The sequence below is a fragment of the Scyliorhinus canicula genome, chromosome 1 (genome assembly GCF_902713615.1).
Source record: "Scyliorhinus canicula chromosome 1, sScyCan1.1, whole genome shotgun sequence".
Lineage (NCBI taxonomy): Eukaryota > Metazoa > Chordata > Chondrichthyes > Carcharhiniformes > Scyliorhinidae > Scyliorhinus > Scyliorhinus canicula.
The window spans coordinates 82,889,785-82,903,983 of NC_052146.1; the positions used below are offsets into that span (position 1 = coordinate 82,889,785).

General features: G+C 50.1%; 1 protein-coding gene across 2 annotated transcripts in view; it reads left to right on the top strand.

Moving 5' to 3' along the window:
• The window catches only part of LOC119964597 (importin subunit alpha-7), a 97,451-nt gene that overhangs the window by 48,832 nt on the left and 34,420 nt on the right, over positions 1-14,199 (top strand). For both annotated transcript variants that reach the window (XM_038794285.1, XM_038794295.1), the window contains one exon: positions 1,210-1,304. In XM_038794285.1, the coding sequence (XP_038650213.1) occupies positions 1,210-1,304 (95 nt within the window). The remainder of the gene's footprint in view (positions 1-1,209; positions 1,305-14,199) is intronic.

The window sequence follows — 14,199 nt, forward strand, 5'->3', positions numbered from 1 at the left end:
CACCATCAGCTTTTATTTTCTGCAATGACCTTTGTGGCACCTTATCAGATGCTTCTGGAAATCCAAGTACAACTTATCTACAGCTCCCCTTTATCTACAGTGTGTATTACTCCTTCAAAGAACTCCAATAGATTGGCTAAACATGATTTTCCTTTAACAAAACCATACTGACTCTCCCCATTACCTTGGGTTTCTCTCAAATGCATCTCATTAGCCACCTTTTTTTGAGACCCCAGGATGAAGTCCATCAGGACACCCAAGCGACTTGCTCAATATTGCTTCCCTAGTGATTGTAATTGTAATAAGCACCCCTCTCCCTTCCACTTAATTTACAGCTATTACTGGAATGTTTTTTGTGTTCTCTATAGTGAAGGTGAAGCAAAATATTTGTTAATTTCATCTGCCATTTTCTTATTATCTACTATTAACTCCCCACTCTCTAGAGGACCAATACTCGTTTTACTCTGTCGTGATTAACCTTTCAGTCATTCTCTTCTGTTCTTTATATTCTGGCCAGTTACCTGAGCTGCTAATCTTTCTCTCTCTGAGCTTGGCTAGACCAGAAGCCCAACATACTGTTAAAAGTCCTTCAGTTAACAAGAGGTTTAATTTTTTTTTAGCCAGCACAAAAATCTTCACTGAACTCTTGAGGGATATGTTTTCTCTTCTACAGCCAACTTGTTATCAAATATAAAACCTAAACTGTTTAAACACCGGATTACACCTCTATAATTAACTTACGTTGACCATTTTTCCTCTATTGTTTATCTCCCAGGCAACCTGGTCACATGATCATTTACTGGCAGCCAGGTGTTTTATCAGAATTCATGTCCTGGAGATGCCTAGTTCTTAAAGGCACCATCACGCCAAGATAAAATGTAATTTTCCCCCTAAAACGACCATCACAATAGAATTACATTTTGAAAAGAGTATATATTGGAAAGGTCAGCCCAATTTCAATTAAAAGATTTTGGATTATTCAAATCAAACACCTTGTGCATGCTGGATTTGGAGACCTAGCATGAAAGGAAAATTGTGGACGTGTTTTAAATATATGTGCATGAATAATTATTTCCTATTCCTGTAAATGGGCCACAAGTCCAATGTGCAAAGGCTGCTTGAAATGTTCAAATGCATGCATTTTATTTTTTTAAAAACCTATTTGTTTAATCCCTACAAGTTGTTATGAAACCTTGTGTTTATTTTTAGAGCCAAACCCTCCTATTGATGAAGTAATTAACACATCTGGTGTCGTTGAAAGATTTGTGGAATTCTTGAAAAGAAATGAAAATTGCACACTACAGGTAAATCTTTAATGCCATTCTTTTTTATTTCAGCTTATGTTTACAAATTAGAACTGCCAACATGAAGAAATATTTCATCACGGTACTAACATTCTTTAGTCTAAAATAGGAGGTAAGATACAGATCCGATATGATCTACTGTGGAAGAACAGGCTGAATGGCCTTGTCATGCTAAAATGTGACAAACAAAGAAGTGAGAAACATGCACTAAGAATATCTAGCGTCTGCATTGCATTTCATACAGAAATGCAATGTTATGATTTGTACTATACTTTTATGGAAAAATAATGAGTTGCTTGTCCATTGGGGGGGGTCGTAAGATTTTCCAGTTTTTGACAGTTTCCCCCTACCAAGATAACTCAGTTGATGGTAGGGAGTTGGGGAGAGTTATAGAACAAGGAGACCTAAGAGTTCAGGTGCATAGCTCCTTCAAAGTGGAGTCACAGGTGGACAGAGTGGTGAAGAAGACATTCGGCATGCTTGGTTTCATTGATCAGAACATTGAATACAGAATACGTCTTGCTGAAGTTGCGCAAGATATTAGTACGGCCACACTTGGAATACTGTGTACGTTCTGGTCACCCTATTATAGAAAGGATATTATCAAACTAGAAAGAGTGCAGACAAGATTTACTACGATACTACTGGGACTTGATGGTTTGTGTTATAAGGAGAGGCTGGATAGACTGGGACTTTTTTCCCTGGAACATAGGAGGCTTTGGGGTGATCTTATAAAGATCTATAAAATAATGAGGGGCATAGATAAGGTAGATTATATAGATTATATAGAACAGTACAGCACAGAACAGGCCCTTCGGCCCTCGATGTTGTGCCGAGCAATGATCACCCTACTTAAACCCACGTAACCCGTAACCCAACAATCCCCCATTAACCTTACACTACGGGCAATTTTAGCATGGCCAATCCACCTAACCCGCACATCTTTGGACTGTGGGAGGAAACCGGAGCACCCGGAGGAAACCCACGCACACACGGGGAGGACGTGCAGACTCCACACAGACAGTGACCCAGCCGGGAATCGAACCTGGGACCCTGGAGCTGTGAAGCATTGATGCTAACCACCATGCTACCGTGAGGCCCCAACATCTTTTCCCAAAGGTAGGGGAGTCTAAAGCTAGAGGGCATAGGCTTAAGGTGATGAGGGAGGGCTACAACAGGGTCCAGAGGGCCAATTCTTTCATACAGGAAGGTGGTGAGTGTCTAGAACGAGCTGTCAAATGCAGTAGTAGAGGCGGTTACAATTTTGTCTTTTAAAAAGCATTTAGACACTAACATGGGAAAGATGGATATAGAGGGATCTGGGCCAAATGCGGACAATTGGGACAAGTTTAATGGTTAAATACTGGGCGGCATGGACAAATTGGGCCAAAGGGCCTGATTTCATGCTGTAAACCTCTATGACTCTATGGCCAACGGAAGTCCCATGGCAGACTGAAAACCTTCATAAAGAATCAGAGCAACGAGGATCAGCTGTGTAGCCTTGCTGGACTTTATAAGCAGAGCTCACTGAAACCTGCTGGGGGGAAGCCAACTTGGTGAATGCAAGAAAGGTGCCTTGGGGAGTGAAGAATGTGTTGTGCGCATACTGTGTTTGTTGCTGACCTCGGACTCTGTGAATCCCCTGATTTGGATGGAACTTTGACTTGCATGAGAACTTCTACTGCTGTTATATACTGTGTTGAGTTTTCCATGGGAAATGGATTAGCCATTAGGTTTAAATAGGGATATCTTGTATAGGTGTTTTGAAGACCTTTAAATAAATGTTCAGTTTTTGGTATTTGGACAAGTATGACCTATTGAATTGAGTGAACTCCACCCTGCCTATCACAATTCCCAACTCTTTGTGATATCACAGTAGATATGTTAGTTTATAAAATAATATCTATTGAAATAGGTGATTAAATATATAAGATGTTTTTGTATTTAATTTTTTTTTAAATAGCTATCTATGGGAGGTTAGTTTTGTGGCGGGGGGGAGGAAAAGTGAAGGAACTATCTTTTTTTTAAAAAAATAATTTTTATTGAAAGAATTTTTTACATGAAGATATTTACCCCAACTAACTATAAAATATTACAAAATATTCCCTCTTAACAAATATCCCCCCCCGCCCGAACTCGCGCGCGTTGTCCCTCCCCCCTCCCCCAAAAACAAACAAAGCAACAATCAACATCAGACATGAACTGCGAGCAAATTTGCCCGCGTTTCAACCGTAAATAACCCACCACAACCGTTGTTGCCACCCCCCCCCCCCCCCCCCCCCCCCGGGTTGCTGCTGCTACGACCTCTGTACCCTATCTCTGAGCCAAAAAGTCGAGGAACGGCTGCCACCGCCTGAAGAACCCTTGTACCGACCCCCTCAGGGCGAATTTGACCCTTTCCAACTGAATAAAGCTTGCCATGTCATTAATCCAAGTTTCCACGCTTGGAGGCCTCGCGTCCTTCCACTGTATTAGTATCCTTCTTCGAGCAACTAGGGACGCAAAGGCCAGTACTCCGGCCTCTCTCGCCTCCTGTACCCCCGGCTCCACCCCAACCCCAAGGATCGCAAGCCCCCATCCTGGTTTGACCCTGGATCCCACCACCCTCGACACCGTCCTTGCCACCCCCTTCCAGAACTCCTCCAGTGCCGGACATGCCCAAAACATATGGACATGGTTCGCTGGACTTCCCGAACACCTGACACATCTGTCCTCACCCCCAAAGAACCGACTCATCCTTGTCCCCGTCATATGGGCTCTATGTAGCACCTTAAATTGAATGAGGCTAAGCCTCGCACATGAGGAGGAAGAATTAACCCTCTCCAGGGCATCAGCCCATGTCCCATCCTCTATCTGTTCTCCCAGCTCCCCCTCCCACTTGGCTTTCAGCTCCCCTACTGATGCCTCCTCCGCCTCCTGCATTACTTTGTAGATGTCCGATATCCTCCCCCCTCCGACCCAGACCCCCGAGAGCACCCTATCACTCGCCCCCCTACTGGGGAGCAAGGGAAACCCTTCCACCTGGCGTCTAGCAAATGTCTTCACCTGCAAATGTCTAAACATGTTTCCCGGGGGGAGCCCGAATTTCTCCTCCAGCTCTCTCAGGCTCGCAAACCTCCCATCTACAAACAGATCCTTCAGCTGCCTGATGCCCACCCTGTGCCAGCTCTGAAATCCCCCGTCCATGTTCCCCGGGATGAATCTATGGTTCCCTCTTAACGGTGCCTCCATCAGACCTCTCACTTCCCCCCTGTGTCGCCTCCACTGCCCCCAGATCTTGAGGGTGGCCACCACCACCGGGCTCGTGGTGTACCTCGTGGGAGGGAGCGGCCATGGCGCCGTTACTAAGGCCCCCAGGCTTATGTTGCCACAGGACGCCCTCTCCATTCGTTTCCAAGCTGCCCCCTCCCCTTCCATCATCCACTTGCGCACCATCGATACATTTGCCGCCCAGTAATACCCCGAAAGATTGGGTAATGCCAGCCCTCCACTATCCCTACTCCGCTCCAAGAAGACCCTCCTCACCCTTGGGGTGCCGTGCGTCCACACGTAGCTCATGATGCTACTCGTCACCTTTTTGAAGAAGGCCCTAGGGAGGAAGATGGGCAAGCACTGAAATAAAAACAAAAACCTCGGGAGGACCGTCATTTTAACGGACTGCACTCTGCCCGCCAGCGACAGCGGCACCATGTCCCACCTTTTAAATTCCTCCTCCATCTGTTCCACCAGCCTGGAGAAGTTCAGCTTGTGGAGAGTCCCCCAGTTCCTTGCCACCTGCACCCCTAAATATCTAAAACTCTTTCCTGCTCTCTTAAACGGGAGTCTCCCGATTCCCTCTTCCTGGTCCCCTGGGTGTATCACAAATACCTCACTCTTGCCCAAGTTTAGCTTGTACCCCGAAAAGTCCCCAAATTCTGCTAGCAGTTCCATCACCTCCGGCATTCCCCCTTCTGGGTCTGCCACGTATAGCAGCAGGTCGTCCGCGTATAACGATACCCGGTGCTCCTCCCCGCCCCTTGTCAGCCCTCTCCACCCCCCTGAGCCCCTCAGTGCCATCGCCAACGGTTCAATTGCCAGTGCGAAGAGCAGGGGGGACAAGGGGCACCCCTGTCTGGTCCCCCGGTGGAGCCCAAAGTATTCCGACCTCCTACCATTCGTCACTACACTTGCCATCGGGGCCGAATAGAGCAGCTTCACCCATTTAATAAATCCCTCCCCAAATCCAAACCGTTCCAGCGTCTCCCACAGGTACTTCCACTCCACCCTATCAAATGCTTTCTCCGCGTCCAATGCCACCACTATCTCCGCCTCACCCTCCACTGCCGGCATCATGATGACGTTTAGCAGTCTCCGCACGTTCGTATTAAGCTGCCGCCCTTTCACAAAACCCGTCTGGTCCTCGTGTATCGCCCCTGGCGCACAATCCTCTATCCTGGTAGCCAGGATCTTTGCCAGCAACTTGGCGTCCACATTCAGGAGCGAGATAGGCCTATATGACCCACACTGCACGGGGTCCTTGTCCCGCTTCAAGATCAGAGAGATCAGTGCCTGCGACATTGTCGGGGGCAGAGCCCCCCCCTCCCATGCCTCGTTGAAGGCTCGTACCAGCACAGGGCCCACCAAATCCGCATATTTTTTGTAAAATTCCACCGGGAACCCGTCTGGCCCCGGCGCCTTCCCCGTCTGCATATGCCCAATCCCCTTGACTAGCTCCTCTAACCCTATCGGCGCCCCCAGCCCCTCTACCAGCTCCTCTTGGACCTTGGGGAACCTCAATTTGTTCAAGAAGCCCTCCATCCCCCCTCCCCTCGTCGGCGGCTCTGACCGATACAGCTCCTTGTAGAAGTCTCTGAAGACCCCATTTACTTCTGGCCCCTTCTGCACTACGTTCCCACCCCTCTCCTTCACTCCCCCAATTTCCCTGGCCGCATCCCGCTTGCGGAGCTGATGCGCCAACATCCTACTCGCCTTCTCCCCATACTCATAAATCGCGCCCTGCGCCCTTCTCCACTGTGTCTCTGCCTTTCTGGTGGTCAACAGGTCGAACTTAGCCTGCAAACTGCGCCGTTCCCCCAACAGCCCCTCCTCTGGTGCCTCCGCATATCTCCTATCCACGTCCAAAAGCTCCCCCACCAGCCTCTCCCTCTCCTGTCTCTCCCTCCTTTCCCTATGTGCCCGTATGGAGATCAGCTCCCCCCGGATCACCGCCTTCAGGGCCTCCCAGACCATCCCCACCTGCACCTCCCCCGTGTCATTAGTGGCCAGATATCTTTCAATGCTCTTCCGGACCCTCTTACACACCTCCTCATCCGCCAGCAACCCCACATCCAGGCGCCACAGCGGGCGCTGGTCTCGCGCCTCCCCCATTTCCAAATCTACCCAGTGTGGCGCATGGTCTGAGACCGCTATGGCCGAGTACTCCACTTCCCGTACTCTCGGGATCAGTCCCCTGCTCAATACAAAAAAGTCAATTCTAGAATAGACTCTGTGGACGTGGGAGAAAAAGGAATACTCCCTCGCCCTCGGCCTCCCAAACCTCCAGGGATCTACCCCTCCCATCTGCTCCATAAACCCCTTTAACACTTCTGCCGCTGCCGGCCTCCTACTCGTCCTTGAACTCGATCTGTCCAGCACGGGGTCCAGCACTGTGTTGAAGTCCCCCCCCATGATCAGGCCCCCTGCCTCCAGGTCCGGAATGAGGCCCAGTAGGCGCCTCATGAAGCCAGCGTCGTCCCAATTCGGGGCATACACATTAACCATCACCACTTTCTCCCCCTGTAGCCTACCCTTCACCATGACATATCTACCCTCTTTATCCGCCACCACCTCCGCCGCCACGAACGACACCCTCTTCCCTACCAGGATCGCCACCCCCCCGGTTCTTTGCGTCCAGTCCTGAGTGGAACACCTGTCCCACCCACCCCCTCCTCAGGCGGACCTGGTCCGCCACCTTCAAATGGGTCTCTTGTAGCATTGCTACATCCGCCTTCAGTCCCTTCAAATGCGAGATTACTCTCGTTCTCTTGACCGGCCCATTCAGCCCCCTCACATTCCAAGTGATCAGCCGGGTCGAAGGGCAGCCCGCCCCTCTCCCCTGCCGACTAGCCATATCCTGTCACCTCGCCCCGAGTCAGCCCTCCCCTTCTGACCCGCTCCCCATGGCGATGGCGCCCTCCCCCCACCCCTCCGGTCCTCAACTTCTCCTCCCTGGCCTTTTCAGCAGCAACCCGGTAGCCCCCACCCCCCTCCCCCCCCCCCACGCTAGGACCCTTCCTAGCCGCGATGCACCCTCCATAGTACTTCCGTAAGTCAGCTGGTTTACGCTGACCCGGCTGCCCCTGCCACAATCCGACTCCTCCCGGCATGGGGGACATCCCCCCCCCTTACCACCCCTCCTCGACCCCGCTCCAGCGCGGGAAAGGGAGCCATTGCTGACTCCGCCCCTTCCTCCCACCCTCCTCCCTCCTCTGCCCCGCGCGCGGGAAACCAGAGGAAAGCCCGCGCTTTCGCCCTGCCACTCCCCACCCCCCCATCTTCAGTTCCACCCCCGTCCCCGATCCCACCCTGATACAAAGAAAAACCCCACAAGAAACACATACCCCCGGCACTCCCCCCCCCAACATAACATTATAAATAACAGAAAAAAGAAAAAAACTGGTAGAGAGAAAAAAAAAAGGGGTCCAAAAATACAGCCAAGTGAAAATCCAACCAAAAGAAAGCCACGTGTCCAGCTTAAAGTACCAGAGCGGCAACGACCGCCAAGTATCCCCTGGTTCTAGTTCGAGTCCAACTTTTCTTCCTGGACAAAGGCCCACGCCTCCTCCGGGGACTCGAAATAGTGGTGCTGGTCCTTATAGGTCACCCACAAGCGCGCTGGCTGCAGCATCCCGAATCTAATTCTCTTGGCATGCAGCACCGCCTTCGTCCGGTTGAACCGGGCCCGCCGCTTTGCCACCTCCGCACTCCAGTCCTGGTAGATCCTCACCGTCGAGTTCTCCCATTTGCTGCTCCTCTCTCTCTTGGCCCACCTCAGCACCCTCTCTCGGTCACTGAATCGCTGGAACCGAACCAGCACCGCCCTCGGGGGTTCGTTTGCTCTTGGCTTCCTGGCCATTACTCTGTAGGCCTCCTCCAGTTCCAGGGGCGAAGGGACGGCCCCTGCCCCCATCAGTGAGCCCAGCATTTCTGCCACATACCTCGGGAGGTCCGACCCCTCCAGCCCTTCTGCCAGGCCCAGGATCCTCAGGTTTTTCCGCCTCATGCGGGTATCCATCTCCTCCAGTTGGTTTTGCCATTTCAGGTGGAGTGCCTCGTGCACCTCCACCTTTCCCACGAGGACCGTGGCCTCCTCCTCCCTCACAGCCATCTCCTGCTGCAGCTCCCGAATTGGCGCCTCTTGGGTCGCCTGGGCTCCCATCAGCCTGGTGGTCGTCGCGTTCATCGACTCCAGCAGCTCCACTTTCAGCTCCGTGAAGAAGCGCAGGAGAACGGCCTGCTGCTCCTCCGCCCATTTCCTCCAGTTCTCGGGTGCGCCGCCGGCCGCCATTTTGGATTTCTTCCCCCGCTTTTTTCGGGGCGCTGCTGCCGCTTTTTTTCCTGCCCCACTTCGGGTGATGACCATAAATTTCGCAGGGTTCTCCTCTGGGGACCTTCCCCCACCGGGAATCGTCGTTCCAGCGCCGTTAGGGGCCCTCCAATCGGCCCGAAAACACCTTCCTCTCAGGAGCAGCCAAACGTGCGACTTAGCTGGTCATAGCCGCAACCGGAAGTCGAAGGAACTATCTTGTGTGTTGCATGAAGTTCATTCAGTGAGCCGGTGCTGACACAAATGGCCTCTGTGGTGTAACAATTCTGGAAAAAACCCAAGAGCAAAGTTTATTGAGCATAGCCTTGCAGTAAAAAGCTAGGAAACCATAGCTGCTCGGCTGCTTCCAGGGACATCCTTGGGGCTAAGTTACACATCTTCCACTCGTATTGACCCATAACCTCCTGGCTCCCCAGCGTCACAATTCAGGGGTATCCTAATGATGCACTGGGGAATCCCTCTAGAACGTTCCCCCATAACGGTATACCCAATGGCCCAGAAGTGCTAACTTCCTGTGGACAATTGCGCTGGGCTGAGAACCATCTGACTGAACAATTTAAATCGCTATCTTCGGATGGTTCTGCCAGCTTTACCTTGATAGTTACTCTGACAGAGCGGGGAGGGGGATAAATTACTTCTAGCTCCAATGTAACTATTTAAAAAGACCCCGGAACCAGCCTTGCACAGAAGAACACCCAGCCAAACTCGATGCTCCCCTCCCTCCTGGTCTCTCTCTCACCCCCTCCCTCCCGGTGTCTCCCTCACCCTCTCCCTCCCTCGCTCCCACTTACCCCCTTAGTCTCCCTCCCACCTACTCTCTGTTTCCCCGATTACCTGAATCACTTATCATTGAAACGTATCTTCTTCCTTTAAATTGCCCTTTTTAAACATCTCCTTTACAACAGCTGGTGCTTCCCTGCGGCCCAGTTACTCCACGCCGATGAAGCTAGTGGTGCGTTTTGCTTCTGTCTCACCCAGCCTGAGTGAGGAAGCTTGGGCGAGACATGGGCGTTGAAATTTCAGATAGGGTCAGTCCATCCAGAGTGGCAATCCACGGGAAATTGCCACTTTGAGGAAGTTATGGGCTATAATTTAGACAGCTGTATAATCCTCTATCATAGGTTCTTCACATGTGCATGTGAAAAATATTTAGAGTACCGATTGATAATCAATATGATGAGGGGTAGTTGATGAAGGGCAGTTTACTTGGTATCATGTCATGGATACTATATGATGAGTGGCAGGAAACAGCAACAGCAGAGTGGTGCTTAAAACAGCTAGCTGTAGCCACACTTGGAAAGAAATATTTCGCACAGGAAAGCAACTGGATGATTGGCTGGTATTTCCTATTTATCTCATCTGAACTGGGGGGTCTTACCAGCTTTTTTTTTTAATATAATTTTTATTGGAATTTTTTACAGAAAATATAAAACATAACAAACAATGAAATGCAACAAAATAACCCATAATAACTGTGACACCCCCAGACCGTATCGGCGCATGTATCACATCCCCCCCCACCCCCCAACCCCAATGAACAACAAAAGAACTTAAAAATACATTAAAATTAAATAAACAAACATAGTCATTGTCGCGCCCCCCCCCCCCCCCCCCCCCCCGGGTTGCTGCTGCTACTGTCCCTGTACCCTACCGTTGAGCCAGAAAGTCGAGAAAAGGCTGCCACCGCCTAAAGAACCCTTGTACCGACCCTCTCAGGGCGAATTTGACCTTCTCTAGCTTAATGAAACCAGCCATGTCATTGATCCAGGTCTCCACGCTTGGGGGCCTCGCATCCTTCCATTGTAACAAGATCCTTCGCCGGGCTACTAGGGACGCAAAGGCCAGCACACCGGCCTCTTTCGCCTCCTGCACTCCCGGCTCCACCCCAACCCCAAAAATCGCGAGTCCCCATCCTGGCTTGACCCTGGATCCCACCACCCTCGACACCGTCCTCGCCACCCCCTTCCAGAACTCCTCCAGTGCCGGGCATGCCCAGAACATATGGGCATGGTTCGCTGGACTCCCCGAGCACCTGACACACCTGTCCTCACCCCCAAAGAACCTACTCATCCTCGTCCCAGTCATGTGGGCCCTATGCAGCACCTTGAATTGGATGAGGCTAAGCCGCGCACACGAGGAGGAAGAATTAACCCCCTCCAGAGCATCAGCCCATGTCCCGTCTTCGATCTGTTCCCCCAGCTCCCCCTCCCACTTAGCTTTCAGCTCCTCTACTGACGCCTCCTCCGCCTCCTGCATAACCTTGTAGATAGCGGATATCTTCCCCTCCCCGACCCAGACCCCTGAAAGCACCCTGTCGCTCACCCCCCTCGCGGGAAGCGAAGGGAATCCCTCCACCTGCTGCCTAGCAAATGCCTTTACCTGCAGATACCTGAACATGTTCCCCGGGGGGAGCCCAAATTTCTCCTCCAACTCCCCCAGGCTCGCAAACCTCCCATCAATAAACAGGTCCCTCAGCTGTCTGATGCCCGCTCTGTGCCAACCCTGAAATCCCCCATCAATGTTCCCCGGGACGAACCTATGGTTCCCCCTTAACGGAGCCTCCATTGAGCCCCCCACTTCTCCCCTATGTCGCCTCCACTGCCCCCAAATCTTGAGGGTAGCCGCCACCACCGGACTCGTGGTATACCTCGTAGGAGGGAGCGGCCACGGCGCCGTTACCAGGGCCCCCAGGCTTGTATCCCCACAGGACGCCCTCTCCATCCGTTTCCATGCTGCCCCCTCCCCCTCCATTACCCACTTGCGCACCATCGACACATTGGCCGCCCAATAATACCCCGAGAGATTGGGTCTTACCAGCTTTTTTTAAGTAATGTTTAGCATTAGTAAGCTATTGGTAGGGTTTATCAGTATTAATAATGTTTATTAATATTGGTAAATGTTTGTTAGCAGTAATAAGGTGCACCCATGAGGTTGAGAGCTTTTGTTGATAACCTGTTTCCAGGTGTGGTCACTCCCTCAGCTTAAAGGTATGCAGGGAGAGAGGAAATGTGAGACCAGATGGTGGTAAACCAGTATTCTGTTCTGAATATTGATGAGCATATGGTTCTGTTATTCAGTGGAAGGTACAAGGAAGACTGGAAGAGCAATAGTAGTAGGTTATTTGATAGGGGAATAGACAGTTTTTTCTGCATCCACAGATGTGAAAAGAGGATGTTGTGTTGCTTTCATGGTGCCAGGGTCAAGATTGTCACTGGCTGCAGAGCTTCCTGAGGGTGGAGGATGAACAGCCTGCAATCATGGTACACATTGGTATGAATGACACAGACAGAAAGAGGGATGTGGTCCTGCAGACAGAATTTGGGGAGCTAGGTAGGAAGTTAGCAAGCAGGACATCAAAAGTAGTAATATCCAGCTTATCCTGAGTACCACACTCCAATGACTATAGAAATGGAAGCATAAAGCAGATGAATATGTGGCTCGAAAGATGGTGCAAGGGGAGGGCTTTAGACTTTGAACATTGGGACCAGCTTTTTGGAAGATGAGATCTGCACGTGCAGAATGGGTTGCACCTCAAAAGAGCCGGGTTTGAATTCCTTGCAGGGCGATTTGTCTGTGCTATTAGGAAGGGTTTAAATTAATTTGGCTGGGTTGTGGGATCCAAGAGGAAATATCAAAAAGGATCACAAAGGTACATAATGGGAGAAATAGATAGTGAGGGAATAGTAAGTTATTTGGTGGGTCAGACTTGAGAAAGAAAATAATATGCATGTATGTGAATACACAGTGTGTGGTTAATAAGACTGAGCTACAGACGCAGATTGTCATGTGGAAATATGATTTTCTGACTATAACAGAGACCTGCTGAATGTTAAATATTCCTGCATACAAAGAGTTCAGGAAGGATAGGAAAGGAAGGAAAACTGGAGCATTAGTGGTTTTGATGAATGAGGGAGGGTTGCAGTGCTAGAGAGAGCATATCCCAAAGGCATAAAGGGAATAATCGACTCTACTAGAACCAAGGGCCAAAGAAGCTGCAATTACATTGCTCAGTGTAGTTTCCAGGCCATCAAGTGAAAAGGGTACAGAAGAACAAATTTGCAAGGAGGTTACAAGAGTTCCAAGAATTAACAGTAGTTTCAAGGGACTTCAATTATTCAAATATAGACTGAGATAGTAGTAGTGTGAAGGGCAGAGAGGAGCTCCATTGGTGACAAGAGAAATAAAAATTAAGATAAAGGACAAAAAATGTACTTACGACAGATATCGGGTAGGAAATACAATTAAGAACCTACTGAACATGGGTTGAGAGGGCAAATAAAAACAAATAAGAGTAGCAAATAGGGTATGAAAAGAGATTGGCAGCTACCATAAAAGGGACATCCCAAAGACTTCTGTCAGCACCTAAATTGTAAAAGGTGGTAAAAGGAAGAGTCGGGTGGTTTAGGGATCAAAAAGGGGATTTACAAATGAAAGATGGGGAATAGCTGAGGTATTAAGTAGATACATGGCATCTGTGCTTACGAACAAAGATGATGCTACACAGGCCACAGTGAAAAAGGAGGTAATTGACGCTCAGGGATTTAAAATTGGTAAAGAGGACACATTAAACTGTCTAGAGCGGAATCTTGCCAAAATGCACAGTTTTGGCCCGGCGAGAAAACGAGTGTGAAGCTTGCAGGCTTCACTGCTGGCTTTTCTCACCGGATTAAACAACACTCTGTGCAAATTAATAGAGGAAGCAAAATTCACACCATCAGCTGGAGGACAGGACCTAAAGACGTCGGCAGTCCTGAGATCGGGGTACCCTTTTTAGAGGGCATCCCAATCACAACTTAAATGTATAAAAGCGTATAAATGTATTTAAAAATTTTTCACAGGGCAGCACGGTGGCGCAATGGTTAACACTGCTGCCTCGCAACACCAGAAACCCTGATCTGGTTCCGGCCTTGGGTGACTGCCTGTGTGGAATTTGCACTTTCTCCCCGTGTCTGCGTGGGTTTCCTCCGGGTGTTCTGGTTTACTCCCACAGTCCAAACATGTGCAGGTTAGGTGGATTGGCCATGCTGAATTGTCCCTTACTATGTAAAGGTTGGGTGGGGTTACGTGGATGGGTCAGAGGAATGGGCCTGGGTCGGTGCAGACTCAATGGGCCAAATGACCTCTTTCTGCACTGTAGGAAGTCTATGATTCTAAATAAAAGCCCCTCCCCTCCCACCACAATGCCAACATCGAGACACACAACCCCTTCCCACCACAACTCCAATGTCAGGGTAACGCCTCCCCACAACAACTGCAACATCAGGGTACCCCCACACCAACACAACATCAGCATTGGGGTACCCCCAACCC